This window comes from Mercenaria mercenaria, chromosome 11, assembly GCF_021730395.1.
Source record: "Mercenaria mercenaria strain notata chromosome 11, MADL_Memer_1, whole genome shotgun sequence".
NCBI lineage: Eukaryota > Metazoa > Mollusca > Bivalvia > Venerida > Veneridae > Mercenaria > Mercenaria mercenaria.
Window position 1 is genome coordinate 20,544,252 of NC_069371.1, and position 15,222 is coordinate 20,559,473.

The 15,222-nt window shown below is 35.2% G+C and overlaps 1 protein-coding gene across 2 annotated transcripts in view; it reads right to left on the reverse strand.

The window, feature by feature from the left end:
• LOC123532418 (zinc finger MYND domain-containing protein 11-like) overlaps window positions 1-15,222 on the reverse strand; it is a 45,900-nt gene that overhangs the window by 25,114 nt on the left and 5,564 nt on the right. The window contains exons 2-5 of one of the 2 annotated variants that reach the window (XM_045313844.2): window positions 15,077-15,193; window positions 14,427-14,595; window positions 13,585-13,728; window positions 4,991-5,008 (exon numbers count right to left, since the gene is read on the reverse strand). In XM_045313844.2, the coding sequence (XP_045169779.2) occupies window positions 4,991-5,008; window positions 13,585-13,728; window positions 14,427-14,595; window positions 15,077-15,192 (447 nt within the window). In that variant the 5' untranslated portion in view covers window position 15,193. The remainder of the gene's footprint in view (window positions 1-4,990; window positions 5,009-13,584; window positions 13,729-14,426; window positions 14,596-15,076; window positions 15,194-15,222) is intronic. The other variant, XM_045313846.2, reaches the window with a different exon arrangement.

A 15,222-nucleotide genomic window follows, 5' to 3' on the forward strand; every position in this document is an offset into this window, starting at 1 on the left:
AACCCTACTGGCAACCATCTTTATAAGATTGATCACTGTAGGCCAAGGCATTCTCTTTGGTTACTGACTGCATCGTTCATACAGAACATGTGACAGAAAATTCAAAGATTTTTTTCAAGCATTTTTTTTTTTCAAATTTCCAAGGCGTGTTAGTCGAAACAACATTTTTCAACTATTTCAAACAGATTTCATTCATCCCTCAAGGTAAAATGTGCTCATTTACCAAGCCTGCGTACAAAGAACAACATTACTAACTCTCCTAATCACACTGGATAACCGACTATCTTGACGCCCGCTGGAAATGTAACTCAGCTGGAAATGTAACGCAGCTGTAAATAGGTAGGTAAAGTTTTTCATTTATTTCTATTAAAACGAAGCCAATTCTTGCAAATCAACTTGACAGTTTTATCAAAGAATGACCATTGCTTACATTTACAATTTCTGGGCCAAAAACGATCGTTATGTTTTGAGATATTCGCTAACAATTTCTTCACTTTGAAAAATCGAGCAAAAATCCAAAGTTTTGCGCAAATTGTTTTGTTTATGAACAACCTGTGAAAAATTGTATCATCTGGTTGAACAGATGTGTCCTTTCGGAACACCTGTGTGAAGTTTCCGGGTTCTACGTTATTCCTGAAAAAGTATATTAGCCGTTAAATAGGCATTGTCAAAAAAAAAAGACTGTCGAAAACGGCCGCTGTATTTGCAAAAGGCAGTCGTTGAAGTCAGCTGTCGGCTATCGAGAATACAGCTGTATCAAAGTAAAAAAAATATCTTGTAGACATGTAATATGTCCCGTAGAGTCTCTTCTTTATGTATATTTTGGATCTGTTTTGTCTGTCTGTGTTTTTGCGACTTCTTTCGTCTTTAATTTGTGTAAAATGTGTATACTTGCAGTCCGTAAACTGTTTGAATATACTTATGTATGGTCCTTATTGCCTTGTCGAGTAATTCTGGTTGATTTCATTATCATTGTACGTTTGGTTTAGGGTCTAAAAGTTGCTTAGTTCCTTTCGTCTGTCCGTTCGTCCGCCCGCAGTGTCTTGTCCGGAATCTGATTCTACATGCATGGACTGATTTTAACAAAGACCTATAATACTTCTTTGTTTTTAAGTATTAATTTTTAAACTTCAAACATGTGTTACCAATGATACAAGTATTGCTGAGGCCCATTCATTAATGGCCACCTCCAATGTCAGTATAACAAAAAAAATAACACAGACCTATATATAAGTATTTTGTGTCAGACTGGCAATTTCTACATGCATAGACAAAATTTCAAATATATGGTATTAATTTCATTTTTTCCATAGGTTTATAAAGCAACATTTTGTTTTGTCTGGCGTATGACTTTATCATTCATCGAGAGATTTTGAAATATGTTACGCAAATGTTTACTACAGCCAAAATATCTTAGACATGCAAGAGTCGTCATCCTTCCTTGAAAATTAAGGTCGCAGTTTCGAGTCCGGTCTCCAAGCAACAATTCGTGTCCGGAGCATAACTTTGTTACTCAGTGTGGTATTTTGAATTAATTTTATATTATTAATTACACAGTGAAACTCAGGAAGGTCAAGGTTGCATTTTTGATTAATGTTTGTACTATAGTGTCGTATAGTATAACTTTTATTTGCATGTGGTTTTATTTGATTGCAAACTATGTATTGCAAGGCAATTTAACTTGTTTCAATATGTCCTTTTCCTTACCTTTTTTCAATAGAAAAATATGCTGGATGAAGTAGCTGATTTACAGTTGGTAGGCAATGATATAATGGGTTTATTTCTTTTTTTCACGTAATACATGATTTATAATTTCAAAATTCAATTCAATTCATTGTTATATTGTTTATGGATCATGCATGTACTTATTTATTAAGTTCCCAGTCGTTTCTCGATAATGTATATAGTTTACATTTGATTTCAGAATGATGTACATCTGTTACTATTGTTCAGCGGTGTATGAGGTGTACAGAGACATTATACACATAATACTGTGTATGCGTAAAACTTTTATTTTTAAACAAAAAAACATTATGTATGTGAAACAATATACAATACCTAGCGTTGTACAAAATAACAGTGTGAGACAGAAAGAGCAAATGCGTAAACTGCACAAAAGGGGGATAACTCTTGTGACAAATTCTGGGATCCGTTATCGTAAGATCGTAAACAAGCAAAGAACAGTTCCGATCTACCTTGTTATGTGTTGATTAAAGCTACATGTGGCTGCCATGCTAAGAAATAACTAATTAACATTCATGTGAGATTTTGCAAAGTACTGCTTATTTAGATTTGAAACAATCGTTTTCAATCGTTTGCCTCTAGACATCAACAACTTGCAGTTTTAGACCATGAATAAACTGGTATTTGTTGAAAGAGTATTTATGAATAAAACAAAATAGCAGATTTACATTAGGAGCAATTAAATAATTATGTATGAGCAAATAATATTATACACCATCTAGCACCATCAAGGACTGACGGCCAGAAGCAATCATTTGCACTTGCAAAACCCGAGGTGAAATTACTTTCTGTAGTAGCCCGGAGGCACCTGTAGTGGTTTTCCTCCACCATCAAAAGCTGGCAAAATTGCAATATGTACTATATTGCTTCGGTGTAACTGCAAAAAAATATATGGTTGGCTTTCGCATGCTGGAAAAATGGCAAGAACGCGTGAACTACGTTTAAATTCAGCCCGGGTGTGAAGGAATATAGTCCTAAAGCCTCTTGAAATGAAAGTGCCAATTTTAAAAATAATTACGTTTCCGTCAAATCACTGCCAGTAATACTTTTTACTTACAAAAGTATTCAAAATCATCGGAGTTAATGGATAGTCTATAAATGCTAACATCTGAGTTCAATGACAGCACTAGCGGCCGTTTTCGACAGTCTTTTTTTTTCGACCATGCCTATTTAACGGCTAATATACTTTTTCAGGAATAACGTAGAACCCGGAAACTTCACACAGGTGTTCCGAAAGGACACATCAGTTCAACCAGATGATACAATTTTTCACAGGTTGTTCATAAACAAAACAATTTGCGCAAAACTTTGGATTTTTGCTCGATTTTTCAAAGTGAAGAAATTGTTAGCGAATATCTCAAAACATAACGATCGTTTTTGGCCCAGAAATTGTAAATGTAAGCAATGGTCATTCCTTGATAAAACTGTTAAGTTGATTTGCAAGAATTGGCTTCGTTTTAATGAAATAAATGAAAAACTTTACCTACCTATTTACAGCTGCGTTACATTTCCAGCTGAGTTACATTTCCAGCGGGCGTCAAGATAGCCGGTTATCCAGTGTGCTAATTATGTGCCATTTCAGGTACTTCTCCCATTCATAATACTTTTATGTAAACTTACATTTTTGCTTGAGGAACACATGCAGTCTCAAAAATTTTAGTCTTCATTTATACTAATTTATTTCAGGTCAGTTGTGAAGGAAGTTCTACAACTTATATTAATCACTGTTAACACCTCATTCCTGATGGAATCCAACGCCACGAGGGTATGCGAGAAGAGAAGTCATTTTCTTTTTTCATGGTGAGCGCCAAGCAATGGAGCTTCTGGTACCATTTTTCACGTCTTTGGTATGATGTGGACGGAGATCGACCCACAACCTCCCACACCTGAGGTGGACTCTATACCACTAGGCTATCAAAACGGTTTATGGTCTTCGATTAAGTATAAAAGCTTTCACATAAGAAAGTTTATTATTAAGTACAACCCTTTGAATTACTCCTTTATAGCTTCTTTTTAATGTTTTTTGGTGTTTTTTTTTCGAGATATAAAATTCTGATGCCACCATTTTTATCTAGAGCATGCAATAGGACTACGCAGATTTTGACAGAATGCTAATAATACAGAGTCATACTGAAATTCAGCAGAGTAGGAGATAACACGATGCTATTGAGAAAGGGTACATGGAAAGAAAGAAAATTCGGACTATTTATATTTGGACTACTACTTGTGACAAGTCCTGCATAGGCTTTACATTTGACTTGGTAGTGATCAGTCTAACTGACTGCTACCATTGCCTACAAAAATCCCTAAGAGCAAAATACCATCACTTTCTTTCAATTATCTTCAATTTTTCTAATCCTTTTTTTTTTTTCATTTTTACTTTACCGTATTTTGGTGCGTATAAGTAGCAGTATGTTACACAATCCAAGCTGATGACAGAACAGTAAAATTCAAGCAGTGCATTTCAAAAGAATTTTCAGAGTATTTTGAAGGTCTAGCATCAAATTCAATTAAGGACTTTTGAAAGTTACTTAAGAATTTTGGTTGGTTAAATTCCGAGAATTTTCAAGGTCTAGCATCAAATTCAAGGACTTTTTTAGGTCTTTGCGAACCCTAGACTGACTCCAACATTCAGTCACTTGGACCTTGATCTCTGACTTACTGACCCAAAACAACAGTGTCATAAACTATCCTCAAAGGAATACATGCAAGTTTTAAAGGTAAACCAAAGCATTACCCATTTTTAACTGGCATGAAACCAAAATGTCTACTGAATAACTGAATGACAGACTTAGACAATGAGCAAAACAATATACCCCTTCTTCAAGAAGGTGGTATTAAAATTAAGAAATAATAAGTTCCCAAATGTGGTTTATCGTAGAATAACCCAAGTTTTGAGTCTTATGCGTAAGAATATATAACGAAGGCCATAGGCCTTGGTGATATATTGTTTCGCATAATAACGAAAAACTCTGGTTATTCTACAATAAATCACACTTGGGAACTTATTATTTCGATTCTAACACGCCATACTAGTATCAACAGTGCTAGAAAAAATGGTAACTACTTTTTACGCCCGTGCTACGCACTTGGATTGGATGACGTCATTGCACGCGAGTGGTTTATTGCAGAATAACCCGAGATAGATTTTACTCTACATGTATGTAGGTTATTTGCTGGTTGTGTTAGAATAATGAATAACATTTAAACATTTTAAAGTCAGAACTGGAATAACTTTTTCTCTTACCATGGAAAATGACTTCGTCTGATGATAAGATAAAATATTTATGTCACATAATCAACTTGTAATTAAACATTAAGCAAGTAGAAAGATATAATTATACATCAGATTGTACCATCAAAATTCAAATGAGCCGTGCCATGAGAAAACCAACATAGTGGGTGTGCGACCAGCATGGATCCAGACCAGCCTGCGCATCCGCGCAGTCTGGTCAGGATCCATGCTGTTCGCTTTCAAAGCCTATAGTAATTAGAGAACCTGTTAGCGAACAGCATGGATCCTGACCAGACTGCGCGGATGCGCAGGCTGGTCTGGATCCATGCTGGTCGCAAAGCCACTATGTTGGTTTTCCCATGGCACGGCTCAAATAAACATATTTACATCAAATATTTATTTCTAAATTTATTGGCTTTCCTCAATGTCAAGCTTGGAAAAAATTCCTCTACAAATGTCACATTTTTAACAACAAAAAATACGAGAAATGAAAAAGAAATTCCTCCATGCAAAACTAGTCAAGTTATTAGAATGATGCCAAGTTAATTTAGAACATTAAATGTTTTCATATGCAGAAGTATTTAAGAAAATGCAAATGCAAAAAATCAGGCTTAAAATAAAATTAAGTTTGTTTGACCTTTACCTACTGACCCGATAAAATTGCCCCGACTCGAATAATTTTATTGCATTCCAGAGAAAAAAATATTTTTATTTTCTTTTCACAGAGAGGGAAAAACTGATTTTGGTGCTTGAAACTGGCGATTATTTTATTTAACAAATGCATAGATAATTATGGCAAGTGAGAAAGTAACCCGCGGTCAGCTAGTAGAAAATCGATAAAGCGGACTGTTTATTATCTCGTGTATTCCGAAAACGTGTCAACTTTGCCGATAATGTTGCCTAAAGCCATAGGATGCAGACGACATCAAACCGCTTATAACCGGAAGTCAATCTAACAAAAGGACATAATTTTACAAATCTAGTATCTAATTTACCTCGAACATAAAGTATACCAAAACGTCATGCCGGTAATTTTCCATTCCAAGAGCACGTGCCACCTATCGTAATATCTAATTTCCATCGGTCGACGTTACTTTTGTTTACACATACACAAAAAATGCGCGTAGTGCATTCATTTTTTTGTTATTATTGCATCAATATTTTTAGCACTGCTTCAGAAGTAATATAGTTTGAATTCTATAACGATTTTAATAAGATATCGACAGGAATGTAGGCAAAATTCTATAAAAACGGTCAATTTTAAATTTAGTTCTTTGTAAGATTTCAAACAGTGCGATCTTAATTATTTATTTCTTTCTAAGGGTAAATAAATGATAAATTCTATGGGCATAAAGTTCAGACTTTTGACCAGAAAGTACAAAAAACAGAATAAAACAAGAGGACCATGATGGTCCTGAATCGCTCACCTCTTCCCACATGACCTAGTTTTGAGTATGACGTCGTTTTTTCTATTATTTGACATAGTGACCTAGTTTTTGAGCTCATGTGACCCAGTTTTGAACTTGACCTAGATATTATCAAGATAAAAATTCTGACTTCATGAAGATCCATTGAAAATATGGTCTCTAGAGAGGTCACAAGGTTTTTCTATTATTTGACCTATTGACCTAATTTTTTAAGGCACGTGACCCAGTTTCAAACCTGACCTAGATATCATCAAGGTGAACATTCTGACCAATTTTCATGAAGATCCATTCAAGGGTATGGCCTCTAGAGAGGTCACAAGGTTTTTCTATTTCAAGACCTACTGACCTAGTTTTTGATCGCAGTTGACCCAGTTTCAAACTTGACCTAGATATCATCAAGATAAACATTCAGACCAACTTTCATACAGATCCCATGAAAAATATGGCCTCTAGAGAGGTCACAACATTTTTTCATTATTTGACCTACTGACCTACTTTTTGATGGCACGTGACCCACTTTCGAACTTGACCTAGATATCATCAAGATGAACATTCAGACCAATTTTCATACAGATCCAATGAAAAATATGGCTTCTAGAGAGGTCACAAGGTTTTTCTATTATTTGACCTACTGACCTAGTTTTTGATGGCACGTGACCCACTTTCAAACTTGACCTAGATATCATCAAGGTGAACATTCTGACCAATTTTCATGAAGGTCTCATGAAATATATGGCCTCTAGAGAGGTCACAAGGTTTTTCTATTTTTAGATCTACTGACCTAGTTTTTGATCGCACGTGACCCAGTTTCGAACCTGACCTAGATATCATCAAGATGAACATTCAGACCAACTTTCATACAGATCCCATGAAAAATACGGCCTTTAGAGAGGTCACAAGGTTTTTCTATTATTTGACCTACTGACCTAGTTTTTGAAGGCACGTGACCCAGTTTCAAACTTGACCTAGATATCATCAAGGTGAACGTTCTGACCAATTTTCATGAAGATCTTGTGAAATATATGGCCTCTAGAGAGGTCACAAGATTTTTCTATTTTTAGACCTACTGACCTAGTTTTTGACCGCACGTGACCCAGTTTCTAACTTGACCTAGATATCATCAAGGTGAACATTCTGACCAATTTTCATGAAGATCTTGTGAAATATATGGCCTCTAGAGAGGTCACAAGGTTTTTCTATTTTTAGACCTACTGACCTAGTTTTTGAAGGCACGTGACCCAGTTTCGAACCTGACCTAGATATCATCAAGATGAACATTCTGACCAACTTTCATAAAGATCCAATGAAAAATGTGACCTCTAGAGTGGTCACAAGCAAAAGTTTACGGGCGCACGCATGGACGACGGACACCGTGCGATCACAAAAGCTCACCTTGTCACTTTGTGACAGGTGAGCTAAATAGCAATTTTTGGCCTTTTAAGGGACCATAACTCTAGAATCCATGAAGGGATCTGGCCAGTTTTCAAAGATCAACTCTCTTACACTGTATTAAGGTGAAAACTGAAAACATTCAGTGGCCTGACAACCCTCTTGAAATGAATATTAGTTTTTCTTGTATGAAAGTCACTGCCCATTAAATGAACTGTATGTTTAGAGATCCCTCAAATCTTATCATATTAATATGTATTAATTCTTGTTAGTAAGCACCTTTATTTATGCAAATCACTACATGTAACAGTAGAAAAAGCAGAATATAAAACATCCTGTTTGGAAATTTCTCCTTTTCCTTCAAAGTCAAGGAAATTTCTCCTTTCTTCTTCACAGTAAAAGGCATGCACTATCAGAGTGGCAAAAGTACGACAGCTGACTCTTACATTTGTATGTTTGTTTGTATTTAACCTTATTTGTAGTCACATTCAGTAACTCGTACAAGCAACTCCCCCAGAAGATTGTAATTTTAGTGGAAGGATAGTGCAAGACACAAAAGACACCTCAATGTTAGAAACTCCCAGTGTACCAGGTGTTATGCATTCAAATGTTACTTATTTTCTTTGGAAGAACTAGGGATCAAACTCATGATCCCTGACATTGTAATCAGACAATGGACCACTATATCAGCTCCTCATTTGCATGCATTAATATTATATTCTTCATATATGCAGCTCAGGTCGTATGAAAGAAAAATAATTCAAAATAAAGAACAAGCACTATTGACAGTTTTCAAGACTGAAAACGCCAAATTTAGAGCATCACACTTACAACAAGAGTGGCAAACTGTTACAGTATAAAATGTCTCAGCAAGTTACTTTAAACTTTAAAAATACCCTTCTTATTTACTTATGTTACTAGTTGTCATTTTTTTTCTCAATTTCGACTAATTGAGGGGACATAACTCCAGAGCAAGATAGACTTCCCACCTGGTTATCAATCTTGGCCAAGATAATTTGCCTATTAACATTCTGACTAAGTTTGGTGAACATTGGATAAAAACTAATGAAGATATAAAATGGACACTATCAAATTAAGCAATTTAAGGTAATTCAAGGGCAATAACTAAACCGTGTCTGGGCGTTTCCAGCTTGTCATCAAACTCATTTGAGACATTATGCCCATAAACATTGTGACAAAGAATGGTCAACATTGGATAAGAGCTTTTCGAGTTAGACCGTGGACACTGTCGATTTTCAGAATTTTTAGTATTTCAAGGGCCAGAGCTTCTGTGATGATCTGGCTGGTTTGGCCGAGATATTATGCCTGAAATCATTGTTCCCCAGTTTGGTGAATATTGGATAAGAACTACCCAAGTCAGAGAGCAGACACTGTCACTTTTCACAATTTTTAATAATCCAAGAGCCATAACTCCAGTCAATGGAACAATACAGCCAGCTATCACACTTATCGAAAGTATGCTCAAATACATTGTGACCAAGTTTAGTGAACACTGGATAAGAACTGCTCAAGTGAGCGAACAGACAACATTAGTGGATGCCACCCCCCAGCCACAGGTGTTCACATAATACAGATTGTTTCACCAGTGTCTAATAGACAAAACAATGCAATGAAAAGTTATCTCCTTTGGGAAAGGTTCAGCTATACCTAAAGATAATCCTCATCTGTAATTGAAGTGACGGAATGAAAACAATTTTCCCAGTTTAAATAAAGTTACCTTTGACTCAACCAACCCAAAATGATATAGTGACATTGCTTCAGCTTCTCTAAAATGCAATTAAACTTTGGTCTACAGGACCATGTTTTGGTCCATATGTCAAATAACTGTTTTCTGTTTTCAGAAATTCTAACCTTGACTTTGACCAAACTAATGTAAAATGACTTAACAAGTTACATATATACACCAAGCTTGGTTGCAATAGTTCATTCCTAGCAAAAAGCTTTTTCTGTATAAGCAACAATGACATTGACATATGCTGACAAAAATGCTTATCTTGGTCTCAATGAAAGTAACATGTGGCAAATTTGGTCAATATCTCATACCTTAACTGAAGTAGACCTATCTTTTGTGCTATTCTGTTCGTTTCCATTCCCATATATAAAACTATGATCTATATGACTTCAGAGGACATGTGCACAATGTCAAACCTATATCACACTGTCTGCAGCAGGGACAAATAAAATATCCATTTTACTATCTTATGCAGTCTACAAATGTTTAACATTGACAACGAGAAGATCAGAAAAGGAATTTTGGAAAGCACAGTTACAACAGAAAGCATACAAATGAAAAACAGCAAGAATTACTGTAACCAGTCTGCACCAAAAAACACCAGTCTGTATAATATAACTGGTAAATCGGAGACTTATCTAGAAAATTTCCAGGCACCACTAGCCAGGATACAAAAACATCAGTATTATATCAGTACCAAAGCAGCTGTTTTGGTTCTTTTTTATTTGTCCTATAAAAAAGTTTGCCAATACAGCTGTAGTACAGTGTCCAGTTAAGGTATTGAGCCCGTACTGGCAATTTCTGTGCATTCATGTATTTTTCCTTTAGTTTGCTATTTTCACATTCTTCAATCATTAATATAGCTATCAACTGCAAATTCAGAGAAAATGTAATACAACAGAAATTGCAAATCAATGCTAGGCGACTACCTTATCACCTTATTCAGCTGTTTCACATATTTCTGACTGGTTCATTTACATGTTAATCTGCACAGACTAAGTAAGTACATTACAATCTGCCTGTTGTACACTTAGTCTGGCAGGTGAACTAAAACACTGCACTAGTCGTAAAATGACAAAACTTTTTTACAAGAATTTGGTGCAGACTGAAGCTAACAACAAAATCCAGTATTACCTTGATTCCCTATGAACGCCCATGCAAAAAATCAAATTGTCTAAGTGTGAGTTATTTAGCAATTAAGTACTTAAAGCATTACTGCCCACTATGGGGTAAACTTATATATTTCATTTCACTTGACCAATTGAGCCAAACATATATATTTTACATTTTCTAAATCTATATTAAACTTACTAAAGCAAATGAACTATTAAATGATAAATATTTGGGGAAAAAATTAAAGCAGTAAAACCCCAGATGGCACCAAAATACAGGATGTTCTGAAAGTAATCATGTATACCGATTTCTAAAAAACATAATTGAACAATGATTGACTCAAAATAATTTCACACTAAACAGGATAGTGTTTATAAGTATGCATTTATCAAATCAAACTGGTCACGCAAAGCCGCGCCAGACCAATTTAATTTTATAAATGCTTATTAATAAACACTTAACCTGTACTAAACAGTCATTGTTTCACACTTTACAAATTAATGGTTTCTCAATATCAAAAAAAAGACTGAGGAGTGCTGCTTTAATTTCTACATAATACCATCTAAACTGCGTAACATGTTAACTTAGTTTTTAGCGTGATGGTAAAGTTAGCTTGGAAACTTATCCTAATCATCCTACAGTCTGGTTTACCCGGAAAACCATGACCTATGGTTATCAAACTGAATTTGGAGACCAGCTTTAGCATCTGACTGGTTGTTTCTAAGCACTACTTGGCAACTGACTAAAGCAGCAACCTGAGTCTGGTCCCCAAACTCAGTTTTGTAACACTAAATCTGATAATGAGTACACTGAGATTTGGCTGTGACCACAATGATGTTCAAACACCTTTAGCAGTCAATACCCTCTTGACAGATGAATGCTTGCTATAAATAACTAGGTTGGACACTATACATCTTAAAAATCTTTTCATTTGTAGCAAGTAAGTTTTCCAATTGTAAAAAATTAATAAACAAGTCACTGATTTTTTACAAATGAGCCATACCGTGGGAAAACAAACATAGTGCATTTGCAACTGGCATGGATCCAGACCAGACTGCTCGGATGTGCATGCTGATCTGGAACCATGCTGGTCGCAAATGCACTATGTTGGTTTTCTCATGGTGTGGCTCAAATAAAGTTTTCCAAATGTCTAATGTACCTGCAGAAAAGATGTGTTCTTGCTAGATGAAATGTAACTCAAATGAAATTTGGAAATGTAAAGAAAAATGCAAAAGATACTAACACAATGGAAATATGACATGTAAATTCTTTCCAAAATGATGTACAAATGTGTTTGAGTATCTAATAAAAAGCAAAATTTTGCTGCAAGTTAAAACAAGAACATATATCAGCAAAAATGCATCAAAGTAGAAAGCAGCCATCTCTTATCAATATATTAAGGTAATGAAATTTTCCCCACTGGGTAAAACCCACATTGTTTTATAACCTTTATAACATTTTACCTTCTTTAAACGCAAGTTTCGTCAGCAGATACAAAAATTACCATGAAATGGAGAAAACAATATACAAATTCTAATGGTGAAATTAAATCTGATAAAACGCTTATCTTAGCTATATCATCATCAACATAAACACAGGAACTATAGAGGCTACAGTTTCAGTACTTGTAAGTGACGTAAATCCTTGCCACAGCATGATAAATATGTCTGATAAATTACTCCCTACATACAAATTAATGCAGGTAAAACTTAAAATTTTAAGTACATTTTATATTTTGATCAAGTACAGATAAACTGTGGAAGCAACATGCAGTGTACTGTATTTTGATATCAAAGGCTACATCGAATTGAAAACTGTTAGTACAATCGATAAAACAAGCAGCTAACACCTGATGGCGTTTTAACCGGGTTTTCCTAATTAGGTGAAAATGAGTTTAAGTTCCAATAAAGGAATATGATAAATAACCCCCAAATTAATAAGCACTATTGAAGTAAAAAGGGAAAAAAGAAATGGATGGGTAGAAAATGAAATTAAAGAAATAAATTGTTGTAAAAAAAATCAAAGTAAGAAAAACATCTTTTTCAATGTTTATATCCCTGTAACCTTGACCTTTGACCCCAAAATCAATAGGGGTCATGTACACATCAAGACCAACATACCTATGAAGTTTCAAGGTCCTAGGTGAAATACTTGTCCAGATATTGAGCCGAAACAATTTTCAATGTTAAGATTCTTGTGACCTTGACCTTTGACCCAGTGACCCCATTCTCACCAACTAGGGTAATAAGGAATCATTCTGACCAAGTTTCTTGAAGTTTAGATAAGTAGTAGTTGAGAAAAATGAATGAACAAAAAGGTTAACATTAGACTCATTATCCCATCCATCCGCCCGCCTGCCTATCCACCCGGACAGCCATAACCTACAAGCCAGACTTTTCTTCAAAAACCCGGCCAAAAACCAGGTGGCAAGCAATACTTTTTTAAGTATCTGTTTTTGTAAATTAAGAATGAAATTCTATACATGAGTATTAATACAAGTATAAAATCGCAACCTCTCTGTTAGTTCATGCACAGGTAAATTATGCATTCATAGCTAAACTATTGAATGATTAATCATTAATATTACACAACTGCTTCAGAAGAATGGTGAGAGAAATATCAAGTTTATAACGGTGCACTAACAATGGCTAGTTTATGCTACACTTATTCTTACAGGAGTTTCGAAGAAGAAACAACTACTTGTATATCAAGAACCAGTACATGTGTAATGACATTTGTGCTTATCATGACCATGAGGCAGGTAACTAATAAATAAGTAGTATGTTTTCTAGAATTATTCTAAACAGCCCTTCAACCTTTTTAAACATTAAAGCAACACCAGGAGCCTATGTTTCAATCAATAATCTTTTTTACCAAGCTGCATGATAATGGTAAGACTAGACATGATCAGTGTATCACCTCACCTTGCAAACTGCACACATATAGTTAATATCCTCGGTATCCTCATCCTGGCAGTCAGCATGAAAGACACGCCAACAGTCAGAACATGCGTACATCTCTCCAGGCAGATGACACTCAAAGCAATACCAGTCATGCCCATCATCATCCTGTCAACAAGAATAATTGTTCAAATCTTTTATAATAGTGCTGAAGTCACAATGTACTCCTGTCATCAAGATTGTACGAGTCAGAATCATTCAGAAAAACAGTTTTAATGAAAAATCTGTGAAGGTAACTACTCAACGCAGACTATTTTATTTCATTTAAACAAAAAACAAAACCCACTGTTAAACCGTTACACACAAAAGATAAATAAAATCATACATCATTTTCTATAACTTTCTATTGAATTTGTACATTGCATAATTCAACAGAAGATCAAGAAAATACAGACAAAGAAGATAAAGACCTAACAGTATATATACCCTGGATGATTTGTTTGGGTTTAACGCCGTTTTTCAACAGTATTTCAGTCATGTAACAGCGGGCAGTTAGCCTAACCTGTGTTCCTGGATTCTGTACCAGTACAAACCTGTTCTCTGCAAATAACTGCCAACTTCCCCACATGAATTGTCAGAGGTGGAGGACGAATGATTTCAGACACAATGTCTTTTATCAAATTGTTACGGAGAACATGCGCCCCACCCGGGGATCGAACTCGCTACCCCTCATACCCTACTGAGCAAAGCGGGCGGGCTATACCCTGGATGAACAGATTATTGAATAAAGACACTGGTAAACCATTACACAGGTAAATCATTATTTCATCCAGATTTCTCAGACTTTTCACTTAGGATATACTCACAGGTTCAACCTCTCCAGGGTCTGGAATCCTGAACCCCTCATATTCTACGCCTGTCTTTGACCCCTTGAAGCCAACACCAGTGTAAGACAAGATGAGATTATCTAGTACAGAATAGTGTAACTGTCTCTCAACCTCTGTCTTCTTCACTTCATGATCCCTTTCCATATACCTACGAAAATAAAACAACTTGAGCTATCACTAAAAGCAATTTATATAAGAAGATGTCACTAATAAAGGAAAATTAAGCTATTCAACTTGATCATGATTTCTGATAATGACAGTCTGTTTCACTATTCAAAGTAAATGTAACATACAATTCACTGCATGTCCCTGAATCTTATTTCATGTTATAGGTCAATAAATATACATGTAACTCAAGGATATAGTTATTTATCAAATTAAAATATTATCATTTGCTTGCTACATAAATACATCAGTATCAGCTGCTGTAGTTTGTACATATGGACTCATAATATTTATTTTATGTAAGAAAAGAAACTTCTGTCACTTCTTACTCAAACATTCTATATTTAACTTTTACCCAAAACCCTAAAAAGTGTTTCCATTTCTCTGACTGTAAGTGCTCAAGAATATTATAATTTCTGCCAATTAACTTCAAATTCGAAATACATTTGATAAGAAATGATTACTTGGCTAGACGGTCCAGGTTTGAGATCTGTTTTTGAGACCTGATGTAGCTAATCCCAGCAAGCAACTGTTGAACCCGCTGTACATTGGCTTGTCGACGCTTCACTGGTTGCACCATCCTAAAACACATTCAAACTTTATCATTAAC